Source organism: Mus caroli, chromosome 18 (assembly GCF_900094665.2).
Source record: "Mus caroli chromosome 18, CAROLI_EIJ_v1.1, whole genome shotgun sequence".
Taxonomy (NCBI): Eukaryota; Metazoa; Chordata; class Mammalia; order Rodentia; family Muridae; genus Mus; species Mus caroli.
The window spans coordinates 5,715,236-5,733,916 of NC_034587.1; the positions used below are offsets into that span (position 1 = coordinate 5,715,236).

Here is an 18,681-nt window from a genome sequence, read left to right on the forward strand (position 1 = left end):
GAGTAACGGATGTAGCACAGTTCCTTTATTGTATCCAGGAATTAATTATTTCAGTATGGTTTATTTACTGAATATTGAAAGTCTATGCTGAAATGTTCAAATATAAACCATGAGATTCAATTTTTTATTACATTCTGGGTTTCTTGTTTGTTTGGTTGGTTGGTTGTTTGTTTGGTTGGTTGGTTTGGCTTGGTTTGGCTTGGTTTGGTTTGGGGGTATCCAGTTGCACCATTAGAGAAAATTCTGAACCAGAAGATAGTTTTGCCTTATAAGCCATTCAATGCTCTGCATGTAAAAGATGCTCAATAAACACAGGAATAAGAATAACCTTGGCAAAAAAAAAAAAAAAGAAGAACCTTGGCTATTTACAGGTATCATACTTCCCAAGCATAAAAGCCCCTCAATCTATGTACATCGTGTACACACACACACTCACACACACACACACTCACATACACACTCACACACATGTACACACACACACACACTCACACACATATACACACACACACACTCACACACACTCACACACACTCACACACACACACACACACACACGCACAAGTATGTATTTTGAGACATGGTCTCTCATTGGTCTGTGACTTACTGGTTAAGCTATACTGTCTGGCAATTGAGCCTCAAGGTTCCAACTGTCTCCAACTCCCTCTTTCCTAACATGCATCACAATAATAATTTCTTTGTGCTTGTGAGGCAGTCACTTTAATAACAGAGAAGTCTTCCTAAACCTGGTGTCTTATGTCTTAGAACAGTGACATATTTTATTTTTTTAGATGAGGAAATGAAGACATACATGGACAAGCTGATACTCTAGAGGCTTTATATAATGGAAGAATAAAAGTCCCTTGACCTGAAGTCTCAGTTTTCTTCCCACCCTCCTTTTGAAGATTTATGCAGCAAAGTTTAGTGATTTTATTAAATTAATTATAATTAAAATTAATTGCTGTAATACTAACATCTCCTCCTGATGATCGAATGCTCGTCCCCATGGTAACCTCTACAAAATTGCTGAGATTTGTCTGGAAGAAATAATGACAGACAGGACCAGGGAAAACGAAGAGTCTTGTCCACCAACCTGAAGCTGTCTGAAATGAGATGGCTCAGTTGAAGAAGACCAACTCATACACATTTCCTTGCTTTTTAAATACACTTCTGAGATGAATGGCACTTTGACTTTCTAAAGCATCACAACAGAGGGTTTCTTAACTATAAAACCACATATTTCATGAGCCAATGGGAGGGCATTATGCATCTGTACAGATAGCCTTTTTGAGTGGTTACAGCTAAAAGGGCTCTTGTTGCTGCTTAGTGAACAGCTGAAAGAGAAAAAGGACGGTTTCATTGCTCTATCTCCTCAGAAGCTTTCTGAACAGCCAAATTGCAGGATTCTAACACCTAGCTAACTTCCTACCATGTGTCTTGGTGGTCAATTATATTCCAGTTCCAGACGTCAAGCCAAAGCATCTCAGCTTATGTGGAAAGGTGGGGAGGTGGGGAGGTTAGATGCATGTGAGCAAAAATCAAAGGAAGAAAACTAGGAGCTGCATCTGTTTTGTTCAATGAGCAGCTTCCTATGAAATTAGATTGTTCAGTTTCCCATTATCATCTAATTTCTCACTCCCAATATTGATTTCCAATGTCCAGATTGATAATAGAATTCCCAAACAAATGACTGAGAATTCTTAAATCCTGCTTTCTATGAGCTAAGTCAGAAAAATAAAATAAAATTAATGGGCAGTGATGTATCAATATGGTGAAGAGAAGATTCACATTTTGCTTTGGTGCTTTTTAACTATTTGATCTTACCTGTGATCCAAGAGAGTCCCCTGCTGGTAACACTTGGTACAACAAAAAAAAAACCAGAAAGCCTTGTACAATTAACATCTTCTCTACCACCAAATGTCATTTCAGTTCACAATATTCTGTCAGATATCTGTAATCTCAACCCTAGAGACATCTTATGGACATGACCAAATCCTTGCCATGATGTTTCCATGGTTACACATGTGAGCTTCCCACATTCACTTAGTAAAGCAGGTGTCTCCAGTTCCTGTTCTGTGAGGGCTGTGAAGACAGGGAGCAGTTTGCTAGAGCTGGAGGATTTAAGAGGTCCTGGACAGGTGAGGCTAACCCACTTTAGCTTTCTGACTGCTGGTGGCATATGGTGAACTTTAAAGTCTCGCCTCACTGAAAGGAACAGAACTTGAGGTTCATGTACTTGCAGAAACAATGTTTCATAAATGCTGCCTTATTAACGTGATTCCACAGATTTTAAAATCTTCTTAGCCGACAGATGAATGTGTGTGGGTCTGTGTGGGAAACAAGCAGCCCTGCCAGAGTGACTGAAGGAAGACCTGTTCAGCGACACATGAATGACTCATCTTTCAACCAAAGAAGCAGAGGATGGAGATGACACGCAGCAACCTCTGAACTCTCTGCTCCTCCACTTGGAGAAGACGACCCTTTCCAGTAAAATCTAGGTTTTATTCAGTGCTTGAAATCAAATATATGTATTCCTGCACTCTAGACAAATACTAGACATTGAAGCATAGCCCTCCTGCATTTGACTTTAATTTCCTCAATTCTCAATGAAATTAATTTCAACTCACAAGACTACAGAACCCTAGCATCTCATCTCTCTCTGGGACTAACTACAGAGCTAGAAGTCCATTTGAAAGCTTCCCAAGGAGCACACTCACATAAACACTTCAAATACAAGGAGGATGGTATCTGATGTCCACTTCGTTTCTAGAGAAACGAATTTACCTCCTGCACAGCCAGCCAAATTCGAGAGAACCCTTCCAACCTGGCCTAGAGCTGGCAGGAAACGAGAGGCACAGGGTTTACACTGCCCCTCTAATGCCCCCCCCCTTTCCTCTCTCCTTACTATAGCACATTGCTTATCTTCCATGAAAGTAAATTTGCACCCAGTCAGTTTGAAAGAGATTTCTAGTGTAGATTGCTGTGTCTGAGAAGCAAGGCACTCCTTGAATAACACTTTTACTTGCTAAGATCAGACTACTTTCCATGTATAATGGCGTTGACTCTCAAAGGATCTCTTTCACTCTCAGGCATCAAGAACTTCTTGTTCACTAGAGATCAGAGTCACATGTGGGTTCATGGTCACCATTCCTGACTCAGAAGCCATCTTTACCTCAGCCTAGGGAGAACTTGCTGAGCTAAATTCCACAGAAAGTTAGTAGCTAATGAACTTTCTGCAGTTCAAAACACAAACAACTGAACAACTCTAGCTCTCTCACTGTCACCCTCCCTTTGTTTTCTTCTTTTCAACGAAAGTAATTTAGATGGCTTCAAAGGACCAGAGATTTTAGTTCCAAATCTAATCAAGGAAATTCTTATTATCTTTTTTCTTTCCTTAAACCCCCCAAACTGCCAAAGAACAATCTAGCCTAGTTCCCTCATCACCTGAAGGAGAAACCTGAAGTCCAAGCAAGTAAAGAGAGCTATAGATAAGGAAGCAGTGTAGACATGGAAACAGAGCTGTGATCTTTTGTTTAGAATATTGACTTTTCTTGTGGCCAAAGTGCATGTTGGTTTTGTGGAGCGAATCTCAGGCTCTGATCTCTCAATGTAGGATTTTGGACAATAGCAGAAATGTCAAAGCAGTTGCTTCCAGTGCTGCTCATATAAAATAGCATGTTTGTGAGCCAGGTTTGGGCATAGACTCTGGGGGTAGGAGGCAAATGCCATGTTTCACCCAGGTCTCCAGTAACCATGTCCTCTGCCTGAAAACCTCTCCTGCCCAGCTGTTCCGGGGCACCCAGCAGGGACATATGCTGTTGGTGACTGGCAATTTGAATTTTCCATGGCTCATCAAGGCCACATTGAGCGTGATGTAGTGCTTAAACTTAAAATAACACTAGGTTTGAAGAACTTCCCATATGTGAAAATCTATAACCAGCCTTGGAAAGTCTACCAGTATAACATGTAGCAAGGAACCAAATAAGATTCGCTTCTTAGTACTTCAGAAGTATCAAACTCAGGCGAATTGAATAGCCATTGTGCCAGATATGGACCTAAATATTGAAGAAAGAGGTAAGAGGCACAGATCACAACTCCAAGTGACTTGAAGAACAGAGAGAACAGGGGGAGGTGGTATGTGTAAGACACAGTCTTTCAATTTTGGGGAAATGTCAAGATCTATTTAGTTTGTATTTGATCTGACTATTTTGGATGAGCACTCCATAGATGTATCTAGCATGTGGTCGGGCTTCATTGTGGCCGACATGTCATCAGCAAGCTTTCCTTTAGAAAGCTGTCTTTTTTCTGGGTGCATGAGGTATTATTCTTATTGATGTTATTGTTACTATTTTTATTATCTGTTGGACAGAAGGAGGTCTCGTTCTCATATCCTCCACAAGTGGGGACCAGATGTTACTGTTCAGTTTGATTAATCTGAGATGGTTTATACAGTCCCACTGTAGACATGTTCCTTTTTGCCCAATATAAAGCTTTAGCACAGACAAGATCTAGTTGGCACAGCCTGCAGTCACAACTAAAATGATCCCAAGAAGTGCATGGAACATGTCTATGGGACACATCCATGTCTAAAATAATTGTGTTTCTTGTGTATGTGAAAACATAGGGAGGAGGGGCTGTGCCTGCCATTGCTTGCAGCTTTATTGTCCACGCTACTGGAACACTCCCTGTATGTTGGGCCCCATTTTTGCCCTGGTTTGGGCCTTGAGGACAAACCCAAGCCTGGCTAGAGTTTTGAGACCAGTCTCAGTCACTTCTGTATTGGGTTGACTCAGTAAGACCTGTTTGTCCCTGCCTCTGCACTGCCATTGCTGAGGTAGAGCTTTGCCATTTGTCCTGTCAGTCACTCCATACCCTCAGGCATCCTTCCCTGCCTCCTACATCATCTTACCCCACCAAAACTCTCCCTCCCTATGTTCCAAACTTATATAAGCAAGAGGCTGATGCCATAAAGTTGAGTTCCTGCTTTGACAAGACTCCCTGCTTGGTGTGTTTCATTTGGGCCGTCGACACTCGCCATCCTGCTCAGCCCCAGAGAGACCCCAGAGGGACCAGGACTTCTCTCCTCTTGCCTGGATCTTCCGGCAAGGAACCAGCACCAGTAGAGAAATTTTAATCCAGCAATATGGCTTCTGGCAAGGGATCACATCCAGGTCTATATGATCTGGCCCAAATGTCCTGAATTTCAGAATGATCTGACTAGAAGAATACAGACACAACCATAGCACACATCTTTCATGCAAAGGAATGGGATGGGATTGGAGGGTAGTTGTACTGAGTTCAGGCAATGCAGCTCTGTTCGGTCATCTGAGTTCAGTTAAGTGGAGTTGAATTCAGTGAGTCAATTGGGAATCAGTGCAGCGAGTGCAGCACAGTGGAGTTGAGTTCATGCAGTTTGGGACAGGTCCATAGAGGCAGGTGAAGCCAGACAATAAGAAGGAGCCAGAAGATATAGAACAAATTGGCAGAGTTAGTTTGAGCAATTTAGTGAGAAGCTCAGAGAAGGTAGATTGAGTCAGCTTGAGGAGGAGTTTGAGCCAGAACAGCTAAGTTGAACTAACCAGCCAGAGTTCAGAAAGAACTGGAAAGCGTGAGCTTATTCAGCAATAAGCCTCCAAGATGACAATTATACCTGGAGTAACTGTGGTACTTTAGAACTCCCAATGCAATCTGAATCTCAAACTCACTCACAGACAGAATATCCTGAACTGAGAGCCTGGGAGTGTTGCTGCGGAGAGCACTTGCCTGAGATGAACAAGACCCTGAGCTCAGTCTTATATTGAAAATAGCAGCAAACTAACAACAAAAATAGCACCCTAGAAAAAAATTGTGAAGAATCCAGCTATTTACAACAGCAGCACTACTTTCTCCCTCTCTGGTTAAAAGGAACCATTCAGCAAAGACAGGAGAGATGACTAAACAAACATCAAGCTATAACTCAGCAAACACAGGAGAGATGAATGGAAACAGAAAAGTAGGCAGAGGAACCAGACTCAGTAGGCAGAGGAGAGATAACTCAGCAAATATAGAAAGTTGACTCAGCAAACAAAAGCAAAAATGAAAACAGGTCAAGGACACATAAAAGATGTTTCAGAAAGCATAGGAGAAATGACTCAGTAAGTATAATAGATATGAGGTATGAGCCATGGGCATTGCTTTATTAAAGATGGTAAGCCAATGATTCTCCATGGATGTCATGTAAGCAAAGGAACAGACAACAACCAAGGAACTCATAATGTTTCACCAGAAAACATTAAACTACTGAGGAGTTATATAATTATATCATGCTTTAGGGAGAGTTAGACAGCAAACCAAAAGTGACTGGCAGCTTGGCAGAAAAAACAGCCTGATTTTCTGACTTCTTAGGCCTGTTGCGGGCATTTGAGTGTCATAGCCTTTTTCAGTGAAAACTGTTGTTTCTCTAGTTGCACCCAAAGTCCATTTGCCTTGTATGGGCTAATCCTTCAGCCTGCTTTGCTTCTGCCAGGGCTTCTTTAGGGATAGGCTGCGGGAAGGTCTGACCCTGGGGCTTTGTGGGCGCAGTCTATTGCTGTTATGGGAAGCCCACCAGAGATGTTCACTCGGACAGTTTATAGGCAACTGAAAGTCTTTATTACAGCTGACTGGAACTACATTCAGGTACTGGGGACCCAAGTGTAGCTCTGAGATTTTAGGGTAAGGATTATTTTTTCTGCCAAGAACCAGCCTTCACTTGGAGAGAGAGAAGGGGTGTTTGAGAGCATTGAAACAAACAAATCAAAGTCAAATCATGGGTCCAAGCTAACAACTTAGGTTCTGCTTTCAAGATTTTCTCTCTGATCTGCTTTCTCTGGAGATCTCCAGACAGCTCTTTCTGTTTTCTGCTCTAGACAGTTCTCCAAGCAGTTCTGTCTTGCTATTCTAAAATATTGCAGATCCTAAGCCCAGTCTTTTATTTTACATATCAATCCAGTCATTCTAAAATATTGCAGATCCTAAGCCCAGTCTTTTATTTTACATATCATAAATCCAGTCATTTACTCTAGGTTCCCTTTTGATTACCCTATGAGTCAGCATCCCATGACCCCAGCCTCTGGTTCTTAGGAGACAGCAAACACATATATTTTTAAACATTGCAAAAGAGTTCATAGATCTTTCTGCCTCTGTTAACTAGGTGGGACCATGTCTGGGCCTAACCTTGCTCTGCCTTTGTAAGCACAAACAAAAATCTTCGCTAGGTAAGATCTCTTGAGATCACCACTCCCCAATCTCTCCATCTCCTTCCTTAGTAGCTTTCTGACAGGTTGGTTTACAGTATAGTTGCTTTTGTTCCTTTCAGTTTGTGAAGCCCCTCATATAATTCATATTGCATCCTTATATTTTGCATAGTTGAGAAATTATATCTATTTTAACTCATGCTTCTAGAGGTTCTTCCCGAAGCCTAAGGACTATCTTGAAGGACCATCCCAACATTTACAAGTCTGCAGAGACATCAGCAACACCCTTGCCTCCCCGACTCATGCTATCTCTGATTAGCATGGAGTCATTAACGTTAACAGGGAAGACAGTCCTTAAAAGAGGAGTGTAAAAATATGTCCAGTATTATACAAACAAGCCTTACAGCAGCCATTGACACTCATGGAGGCCCATGCCCTGTTGCCCCTGTTCCAGGGGTAGGAACCATGTCATTCCACCCCTACCAAGGCCATACTAGGCCCTGAAGGGCACCTTGGTGACTTGCTCCCAAGCTGCAGAGGGAGCTTTTGCTTAATCAAACAGTTCAATAAAAGTGATTCGATGATGAAGGATGTTTGCTCAAGCAAGCAGTTTAACAGAAAGTAAGTTAGCTGGACCATCTTGACCTCAGGTTCTTAGAACAGTGTAGGATAGTTTTTCATGGGATTCTATACCATGGAAATAAAATTTCTAGCTAAATATAAAATGATCTCAGCAAGAATACAAGATGAAGAAACCTCTTACCCTCCCTGAGTACAAAGGGCAGTACGGTGCTAGAAAAAAAGGGTTTTTGGGCTCTGCCGTGGCTGCTTTCACACCCACTCAGATTTTTTGGTTCTCAGATGGGGAGCACTGCCTGAGGTGGTCAGCCGGCCTGGAGCTTGAGGCTTGCTGGCTGAACTGTGTCTGGCCAGGTGGCTCTGGGTAGCCAAGGAGAGTTCGTCTGCCTGGGTGTTTTTGCCCCCCAGGTCCAGTGAAGTCTCTCTGTGGAATCTGAGCTCATGTGCTGTGTGAGCCACTGTCAGCCTGTCACCAGCTGAGGAAGTGGCCTCACTAACATCTTGGTCTGAATGTTCCAGCAGCCCTGACGCACAGGCCTGACCAACATTGCTGTTGTCACTCTGCCCTGCTGTCCACATGCAGGGGAACTCAGGCACAACTTGCTCCTCCTGTCTGTCCTCCTGGTCCACCTGACCTTGGCTAAGATAGCCCTGGGGGGTTTGTAAGAGGCAAGGAGGAGGTGCAGGTACTTCACAGACTGGTCTAGCCTCCCCATTCACCCACTGCGTGGTCCTCAGTGTCTTCCTCCTCGGCAGGATCCAAACCAGGTCAGCCAAGCTGAGCAGGAAGGATAGCGCACTCACTGCCCAAAAGAATAGTATCAGGAGTGACTTCTCCGTGGGCCGCGACACGTAGCAGTCCACAGCCCCTGAGCAGGGTACATGCGAGCAAGACACGCGGGAGGGCACAGAAAAGCCAAAGAGAAAGTAGTGCAGGGAGGCCAGTCCAGCCTCCAGCAACATGCGCAGCAGTAGGTGCACCAGGTAGGCAGTCGACAGGTCGGGCACCTGGGGCCTGCAGGCTCCCACTGCAGCCAGCTTTGCACCGCGGTGTATGGTGTAAGTGCCAAAGACCACCGAAGGCAGAAGCAGGGCCAGGCTCTGCACTAGCCAGAATCGCAGCGGTGACACTGGGGAAAAGAGGTCGTAGCAAACGTTGGCACATCCTGGTTGCAGTGTGTTGCAAATAAACCTCTCTTGTTCATCCTCATAGATAGGTGACCCTGCCAAGACCACCACTAGCATCCTCAGCAAGACCTCCACGATCAGCCAGATCATGCCTAGGACAGAACAAGTGGAAGAATCAGTGTCTAATGTTCAGAAGGCTGCCTCCACACAGCAGCTTAACTTTTACTCCCCGAGATATCAGCAGTACTTAGGGGCAGCTATAACACACACACACACACACACACACACACACACACATTGGCAACAGCAAAGAACAAAACCAGAACATGTGGTATGCTATGCTAGGAAAGTACTCTACCACTGAACCCCACCACCAATTCTTTAGGGCAATTACTTCCTAAGCCTTTGCTGTACCAGGAACAGCCCTGAAATTATTTGTAAGATTTTTCGAGTGAGCAGATCTGTAAAATATGTCATGCACTTTACCTAGCTTTTGCATGGCCTGAACTGAAAGATCCAGAGAGCATTTTGGCTGAGCAAATCCATGGTGTAATTTGATCTCCCCCTTCTTAGGAATTAAGTTTTTTAAAGGACCTTAGCGTATTCTCTTCACGGTGCTTAGCAAACAAAAGGTGTTAATTTCAGCATTATTTTTTATGATACCACCCTACATGGTCTTTATAAGTCACAGGGCCCGTAGCTCTGAGTTCTTGAAACTGAATTTCTTTAAGAATATTCCGTTTTCTAGTATTTCAAGATGTCTTTTCCCTAGTCTAGTCATTATACTAATGAAATTAACAAAAACTGTGAGCAAACGAGAGAAAGTGGAAACAACTCTCATTCACCAAGGCGGTCAGCCTCAGAGAGTGGCAGCAGTGCATGATGAAGTTGTGGATTTAGCCTTTCAATACTAGGTTTATTTATCCAAATTCTACAAGATAAAGAGTAAAAACCTATCAACCTCATACCAGGCGCATCTTTTCTCCATCCTCTTCAAACTCTCTGAAACTGACTCATTTGTATCACTCTTAGAAATCTTTATTATTCTTTTGTTAACAGAATAGCTAGGGCTGTAGAAGGTTATATAAGACTGCAGCCCAGTACTTGGGAAGCTTAGGCAGGAGGGTCAGAAGTTCAAGGCCAGCCTGAGCTTTATAGCAAACTGGGGGAAAATGACTGTGTAACCAAGGGCTGGGAAAATAGCTCAGTATATGAGCACCTTCCCTTCATGCCTGAGGCTCTAAGCTCTATTCCCCAAACACTATAAACAACTAAATTAGACTTGGGATCTCTGTTAAGGTGCATAAGAGAAATTAATAATCTTCATAACTTAATCTTCACAGATAAAATCTATAAGGATAGCTAAGGAAACACAACGGAAGCATCAGTTTCTCATGGCGATTCCACCTGACTCTGCCTTCAAGTTCAGAACCCAACTGTTAAGAGATGCCTAAAATTGATGCTCCCACGACCCACACAGTCTCCGATGCTGATGGGTACAAGGTATGAGCCCAGTGAGGCTTGCCAGGGCTCCCACACTAACAGTGATATTCTGGTCTTTCTTCTGGAGGTAGGCCAGACAAACTGAAAACTGGGATAAACTTTTGAAAATAATTTAATTTACATATGACAACAAAACCACAAGTTTTTGTTTTTTTCTCAGGACTCACCCATGATGGTCACGTTGCAGTTTAAGGTGATGATGAGGAATCCCAACAAGTTCAACTTCTCCATGCTTGAAGAAAACCACAGGTCCGGGTTGCTAGAGGGGGTACCCCAAGGATGTTTAAAAATCAATGAATTTTTTCTGTATCAGACTTTGAAGTAAGCACCAAGCTGTGAAAAGAAAGATGTGCTCCCAGGCCTGGGAGGTCAGGACTTCTGTCAGGACAGCCCTAAGCCGCTTGCCAATGAGACACAGGCACTCCCGACAACTGCAGGGCCCAGAAGCAGAAGTCATCTCCCTCTGTGACTATTCTTAACCTCACAGGACATTCCAGACTTGTAGCTATGCTTGCTTGTCTCCATCAGGAAAGCCAGGCACTTCGGGATATAATAGAAGCAGCTACTTATAGCCCAGGAGCGAAAACTTCTATTAATTAGCCAATGAACTTTTTCTGTACTGGAGCTTGAAGATGATTCAATTATAAAAAGCTCGCTGCCCAAGCATGAGGACCTGAGCTCAACCCCCAGAAATGATATAAAAATGCCAAGCATCACCGTAGTGCTTTTAATCTGAGTGTTGGAGAGACACACGCAGATACTAAAGCTCACTGGCTGAGAGACTTACTTAATTGGTGAGCCCCAGGTCCTCAGGAGAGATGTTGTCTCAAAACTGAAGGCGAGCAGTAACTAAGGATAACTGATACCCAAGCTTGGTGTCTCTGCTTGTCTGACTGAGAATGGCTCATCAGGCTCCTGTGTTTTAAATATTTGGTTCCCAGTTGATAGGACTGTTTGGGAAGGATTAGGAGGTGTAGTTTTGTTGGAAAAGGTGTATCACTTGGGGTTGGCTTTGAGGATTCAAAAGCCTTCGCCATTCTCAGTTTTCTCTAGCTTTGTCTCTTACCTGTAGATCAGAATGGTAGCTTCAGCTACTGCTCCAGCGCCATACCTGACTGCCTGCTGCTGTGTTCTTGACATGATGCTCAGGAATTCTAACTCTCTGGAACTGTGAGCCTCCAATCAAATACTTTCTTTTGGTGTTTTATCATGGCAATAGAAAAGACAATGTCTGACATCCGGATGACTACCTATGTACATATGAACCCACAAAGCCACTTTCTCTTCGAAAACATGTCAACAGCCACTTGTGAAAGAAGTTCAATTTTTACCCTTTCTACAAGTATAATCACCCACACACAGCCTCCAAGGATCCTGGCCTTATTGCTAATTTCTGCACCATTGAGGAAAGATCTACACTACAGTGTGTGTGTCAGGTCTACACTATGACTTGAGCAGTCCTCATTGGCAAAGTTCCACCAGTTCCCTAACTGCCAATGAAGTCATTGTATCTCTCCCCCCTCAGCCTATTCCTACAATGAGAAGACTCAGCTCAGAAAACCCTCCAAAGAACAATGGTTTTCCTGTACTTTAGTCAAAATCTTTGACACAGCAATAGAATCTAGAAAAATTGTTGTTGCTGAATAAAACCATTGAAATAGTTCCACAGTACAAGTATCAAGTAAACAAGAATGTCTTTTTATCCAGGCAGCTCTTGGTAGGGTTTTAAATAGAAAACATGAACAAAGTAATTATTGAGATTTTCTGTGGGACAAAACTGAGGTTCCAACTCCACAGAGAAAAAAAATGACTGTGACTGTCGAGAGAGAAAAAGGCAATCAGGACAAAAGTGGACTTGAAGGAGAAAAAAAGAGAGAGAGAGAGAAAAAGGTAGCTGAGAGGTGGGCTGCTCCTTAAAAGGCAGTAGAGACAAGACAGAGAAGCAGAGAAGCCAACAAAGGTGGGCTTTCCCTCACTGTGATGCTTGATGTCTTTTACACCTGCATTCTCATTTTCACATGATAACCACTTTGAGAAGGTGATGCTCACACTCTTCACATCTGTAATTTGAGAACAATGATACTCAATTAAGGGACAAGAATAAGAGATAATATAAGTAAATTTCTAGAACATTGACCTGCACGAGGCTTTTTAAAGTGGGGGTGAATGGGTGGGTGGGTAGGGGAGCACCCTCTTAGAAGCAAAGGGGAGGAGATATGGGTGAAGAACTCTGGGAGGGGGACCAGAAAAGGGGGCAATATTTGGAATGTAAATAAATAAAATAATTTAATTTAAAAATACAATCATTAAATCATAATGTAATAAACCCAAACATCAACAGTCAGAAAAACGACAGAAAACATCCAAACACATAGAAATTAAACAAACCCCTTTGGAATTACCACTGGGTTACTAGATAAAGTGGGGGTGAATTAGTTATAACCTCTAATGTTGTCATAAGCTTTGATTTTGTAAGTGGGGTCTGCTTGAGGGACTAAGGGCTCTGGCTTAGCTAGCTTCCTTTTGCAATAGTAATGAGAGGAGGGCTTTTTCAGATCCACGGTCACCTGGTCCTCTTACGTGGGGCCAATAGCACACATAAGACTTCATGGTATAAGCGTATGCTGGAGGAGACTTGCACTATCTCCCCAAGCGACCAAGTGGATCTCTTTGTTAATTATAATTTCTTTTAAGAAGGATCTTCTTTGATGAGAGTGTGCATGTGTGTGAATGTACGTGTGTTACAGGAGATTCAACCCAGGGTTTCCAAATTCCCTCATAACCCCTCAACATGCCCCCTCCAAACTTTGTGCCTTTTGTTCTTTTTGAGAATTTACTTAAGTCCAGTAACATTTCCCATTCATGAGTGTGGGGAGATCCACTGGAACATGGGAAACCTACCAGTGACCATATTCTCCAAAATCACTTTACCCCAGCTCTAATGTTGGAATTTTTAAAGGAAGAGTCAAAGCAATTGAAAGGCAGTTGTCAAAGCAATGACTGGGCCTCAGAAAGCATCAGGGATGAAACTGGCAGGGCTTCAAGTTAGAAGGATGACCTTTGAATATCCAGTCTCCTGTAACTATCCTTAGTAAACTCACTGGTTCACCAACCTAGGTGGGATGGAAGTGTTTCTTGCCATCTATGACCCATCTGGGATCAGAAGATCATGTCTCTCCAGGAAAACTCATTCAATATTTGGCTTCCACAAAGAATTGATTAGGCTTCAACTACCTAACTGTTCATGCAGCCTGAAAGAAATTCCTATAGTGTAATGAAAAATGAAGACATGACTGTTCTTAGCTATGGTTGAGAAGAAAGTAAATATGAATAAGAGCTCAGCCAAAGGAAGGGTCTAGACTGAACCAAGCCATGAGAGGACGGGATGGAAGGAGTGAGAAGAGAAAAGAAAGAAGAGAGCAGAAAGCTCATAGTAACCAAGAGAGTTCATAGCCAGTATGACTGGGTTATATAGGAACTAGAGAAGCTGGGGGAAGGGGAGGGAAGCTCAGGTTCTGGAGAGACTTGGAGTAGGGGCCAGGGGTATGTCAGCCATGATGACCCTGAAATAGGTACTTTTAAGTAGGGATGGAGAGATTCTGGAGGCTAGCATAGACCTTACTATGCTAATAGGCACCCCAGGGGTAGGTTAATAGCCATATGTCCAGAGATGAGGAGAATGGCCCCTTTTAGCAAGTAAGAAGTATATTTTAGCAAGTAAGAACTATAGTCCCAAGGGAATGCTGGCTTTTGTCTAAATGGGAAAAGGAATTTTTTGAGATCTAACAAAACTTAAATTGTATCTAATACACTAAGTTTACTTAGACCTTTTTTTAAAGGTCTTGGAGAGTCAAGGATAATTAGTACTGGTGTATTACATACTGGATTAATGAGCATTTTCAGGAAGCTATTATATGGGAATGTAATCTCTCAGTTACATTTCATTCTGGGCATCAGTTGGATACAACCCAAACTCACATGTCCAAACATTCATGCTTACCATCATCCTATCTTTCGCCAAGATCTATCTTACATACAATAAAAACCAGCACCCCATCTGCTTTAAGCATTTTAAAAATTCACTACTGGGCTAGCAATATGTCCTAGCTCTGGCCTATCCAGCACAAAGCCTCAGGTACAGTTCTCAGCACTAGAAAAGAAATACCTCACTATGTAAAGCTCTCTAGCAGCCATCAGCCAACCCCTGTAATGATGTCATGCAGAACTCACCAGGTCCTGCCAATCTTGTACTCCACTTAAATTTGGAGCCACCAGTTTCAATGGCCATCCTCATTTATCTAAGAATTGAACAGTCTGAAAGTCCCACGTTTTGAAACTTAGTGCCTCAGAGTCCTCCCATGACTGTTTCCTTTACTTGAAGCACTTGCATGCTTTCCAAGGAGATTTCAGGACATTCCATCTTCTTGGCCCAGAATAAGTGTTGTCAGATGCCCGTATTCTGTGCTAATGTACGTTATGGAATAACAGTAATAACAACAATAACATCAATTTAGTGTCCATACATTCTCTGCCTGTCACCTGATTCCTCAGCCCCACAGAACCACAAGTAAACTCCTCTGCCTTGCCATCTTCCTTTGTAAATTGGTGCTATAATGATTCAAGTGACTGATTTGGTGGGTTGAAGCCAAGGAATGCCACAAAGTCACACCACTGAACAGATCTCATAGAAGAGGCGTATTGGAGGAGGGGAATGTTGCATAGGCTGCCTCTGAGAGAGGGTGGAAAGAGGAGGCACTGGCTTTTTATAAGGAGATGTGCATACCATCTTGGCAGCTGATGATGAAGTGTCCTGCGGTGTCTAAATTATGGAAGGTGGGCCTATGAGTAGCGTTTTCCAACAGCTGCTTCTGTTATGCACGGGAAACCCAGACGAGCCTGAGAATCTCGAAGTCTGCTGCAACTTGGAAAAGTCTTTTATTGTTTCAAGTTCGAACTCGGATCACATGCCCTGCACTCACAGGTTGAATGCTGGCAAGCAATGCTGGAGTCCAGAAAGCACTAACAGTATAGTTAGGAATCCCCTGAATGTTCCCAGAAAAGGGGAGTGGAGGGTTGTAATCATTTGGTGGGACTGAACTGAAGCTGGGATGGGGATTAGTGGGTGTCTGCTGTGGGGTTATCAGAGACTAATTTTATGGCCAGTCATAACTGTCTGTGACCTCTGATTACCTTTTCTCCATGGTTTAAATTCTGGGGCCCTAATCTCCTTGGAGTTTGTTATTTCTTTAAGATTTCAAGAACAGGCACCTGGAGAGTTTGGACATTTATCAGGAAGAGTGCTGGTCTTTGGAGATGCAGAGGTGGGGAGGATGTCTCACACTGGGCACTGGTGTTTGGCTCCCCAGGATGTCTCCATTAAGGGGGAGTTTTATGGGTAGCGCCATTCTAAAGCTAGGCTGGGTTCCCTCAGAGCAGCCAGGGATAGGGAGGGAGCCCAGGGCTTGCTGCAGGAGGACACAGCACAGAAACCACGGGTCTGTGAATTATGCTGCTGTGGCCTGGAGGGAGAATGGGAGCTTCTGTGGGGGAAATCGCAGAGGCAAACTGTCTGTACACAACACTGAAGTCTCTCTGGTGAGACTTTTAAGAAATGGGACAATTATCTGCAGAGAGTTAGCATCAGTAATTTGGGGGTTACAACACTTCCCAGCTGGAAGTCAAGCCAGCTTCATGATCAAGAGTAAAGACAACAGGGGGTGTGGATAGCTTTGCTCTATTCCATAGTCTGGGTCTCATTTCCTCAGGTGTGAAACAAGGCTAATAACAGTATCTGCTTCTCAGAGTTTAGATAGTTAAGAGATGAACACTGCTGGCTCAGAAGAGCATCTGTCAGTGATTGACGTCACTTTTTCTGGAACTTAACTTCTTTGCACCTTATCCACTTTTGTGTGAGTGTGAAGTGTCAGCATTTTCTGGCATGGACAACCAATGAGAAAATTCCTTCTTCTCACTTAATGAATGGGAATTGGTTGCAGCACACTGGATGCTGTTTCTTGTACATTTAGCCCTTTCTGCTTGCATTTTACCAGATGTTCCAAGGAAGCCATTTTGTCTTCTTCTCTCTGTATCCCCTGACTTTCTGAAAACTGGGGCTCATGAAGGCAGGGCAGTTTGTCCTAATCTGAATGAGCTAGAACCAGAGTATGTCACATTGCTTGAGAAGACAAATTTCACACTCCATGAACGGTCCCTTCCCTAAGAGTACATCACCCCCAAGTGAAGACATGACTTCTCTCTTTGCAGCAGCATATGCTCTGATACTGAAAATCTTGACAAATAGAAGAAAATTTAAATCACAGCCTGTATTCTATCTGACCATAAAGGAATAAAGTTGGATATCAAAAGTAATAGGAACATACAAATGACAAAGCAAAAGAAATAGAAACTACAGAAAGTAAACAAATCCATGAAAACTAAATACCACACCATGAAAATTGAATCAAGAGAGAAATCAAGGAAGAAAGTATTTTTAAAAATCCTAGATTAGATGAAAATGAAAACACAACACATAAAAACCTATAGGACACAAAAAAAGGCAATCTTTTTAAAAAGATGTATTTATAGATTTGTTTGTTTTAAGTATATGTATGTCTACATACCAGAAAAGGGTAACAGAACCTGTAGGACTATAGTTAAAGACAGTTGTGAACCACCATGCGGGTGCGGGGAATTTAACCCAAAACCTCTGGTAGAACAGCCAGTGCTCTCTATTACTGAGCCGTCTCTGCAGCTCCCACAGAAAGACAGTTTTAAAAGAGAAGTTTACTGTGCTAAGTGCCTGCATAAAATATCTTGAGAGAGCTCATATTAGTAAATTAATGTTGCACATGAAGGTCTTAGAAAACAAGAACAAACAACACACACCAAGAGTAGACCTGAAGAAATAATGAAAATCAGGTCTGAAATTAGTGAAATAGAAATGAAAAAAGAATCAATGAAATGAAAAGTTGATTCTCTTAAAAGACTACCAAGATTGACAAATTGTTAGGCAAATTAACAAAGAGACCCAAAGTGCAAGATGAAAGGTAAAGTACTGTGACAATGTAGAGAATCATTAGGAAGAAGTTTTTAAAAAAAATCTATGTTCCACCAAACTTAAATTTCTTAAAGAAATGGATGAATTTCTATACATATACATAATCTATCAAATTTAAATCAAAATGAAGTAAATAATTTAAATAGGGCCCAAATGACCGATGAATAGAAGTAGTAATTAAAAATCTCCTATCTAAATAAAGCTCAAGGCTAGATGGATGCAGAGTAGAATTCTATCACACCTTTAGAGAAGAAGTGATAACAACAGTCTATAAAATATTCTCAAAAATATAAAAGAGTTCATCCAGTCCACGCCAGCACCGGGGCACGTTGGGCGCAGAGTCTGCGGATACCCCCAAGGTCCCCACAGGACCCCCCCCCCATGGGATCTTAAGACCTCTGGTGAGTGGAACACAACTTCTGCTCCAACCCAATCGTGCGGGACCTGAGACTGCATTAATTAGGGAAGCAGAAAACCTGGCCTGATCATGGTCACAAATCCCTTCCGGTCCACGCCAGCATCAACGAACCTTGGGCACAGAGTCTGAAGACACCCCCAAGGTCCCCACAGGACTCTCCACAGGATCTTAGGACCTCTGGTGAGTGGATCACAACTTCTGCCAGGAGGCAGGTTCGAACACCAGATATCTGGGCACTTTCCCTGCAAGGGGAGAGCTTGCCTGCAGAGAGTACTCTGAACACTGAAACTAAGGATAGAGCTAGTCTCCCAGGTCTGCTGATAGAGGTTAACAGAATCACGAAAGGAACAAGCTCTAACCAGAGACAACTATAACAACTAAATCCAGAGATTACCAGAAGGCAAAAGGCAAATGTAAGAATCTTACTAACAGAAACCAAGACCACTCACCATCATCAGAACGCAGCACTCTCACCCCACCCAGTCCTGGGTACCCCAACACACCCAAAAAGATAGTCCTGGATTTAAAAGCATATCTCATGATGATAGTACAGGACATCAAGAAGGACTTTAATAACTCACTTAAAGAAATACAGGAGAACACAGCTAAACAGGTAGAAGACCTTAAAGAGGAAAGCACAAAAATCCCTTAAAGAATTGCAGGAAAACACGATCAAACAGGTGTTGGAATTGAATAAAACCATCCAAGACCTAAAAAGGGAAGTAGACACAATAAAGAAAACCCAAAGTGAGGCAACACTGGAGATAGAAACCCTAGGAAAG

The 18,681-nt window shown here is 42.8% G+C and overlaps 1 protein-coding gene across 1 annotated transcript; it reads right to left on the minus strand.

Annotated features, from left to right (window-relative positions):
- Positions 1-7,013: 7,013 nt before the first annotated feature.
- On the minus strand, positions 7,014-10,830 carry Gjd4 (gap junction protein delta 4). Its single transcript, XM_021151155.1, has 2 exons — positions 10,592-10,830; positions 7,014-9,073 (listed from the first exon to the last, which is right to left on the minus strand). The coding sequence occupies exons 1-2, from the start codon at positions 10,653-10,655 to the stop codon at positions 8,046-8,048; spliced, it is 1,092 nt and encodes a 363-aa protein (XP_021006814.1). The 5' UTR covers positions 10,656-10,830; the 3' UTR covers positions 7,014-8,045.
- Positions 10,831-18,681: the final 7,851 nt, after the last annotated feature.

Coding starts and splice junctions, on each gene's coding strand:
- Gjd4 (XM_021151155.1), bottom strand. CDS start 10,655: ATGGAGAAGTTGAACTTGTTGGGATTCCTCATCATCACCTTAAACTGC. Junction 9,074..10,591: donor CTGCAACGTGACCATCATGG/GTGAGTCCTGAG, acceptor GTTCTGTCCTAG/GCATGATCTGGCTGATCGTG.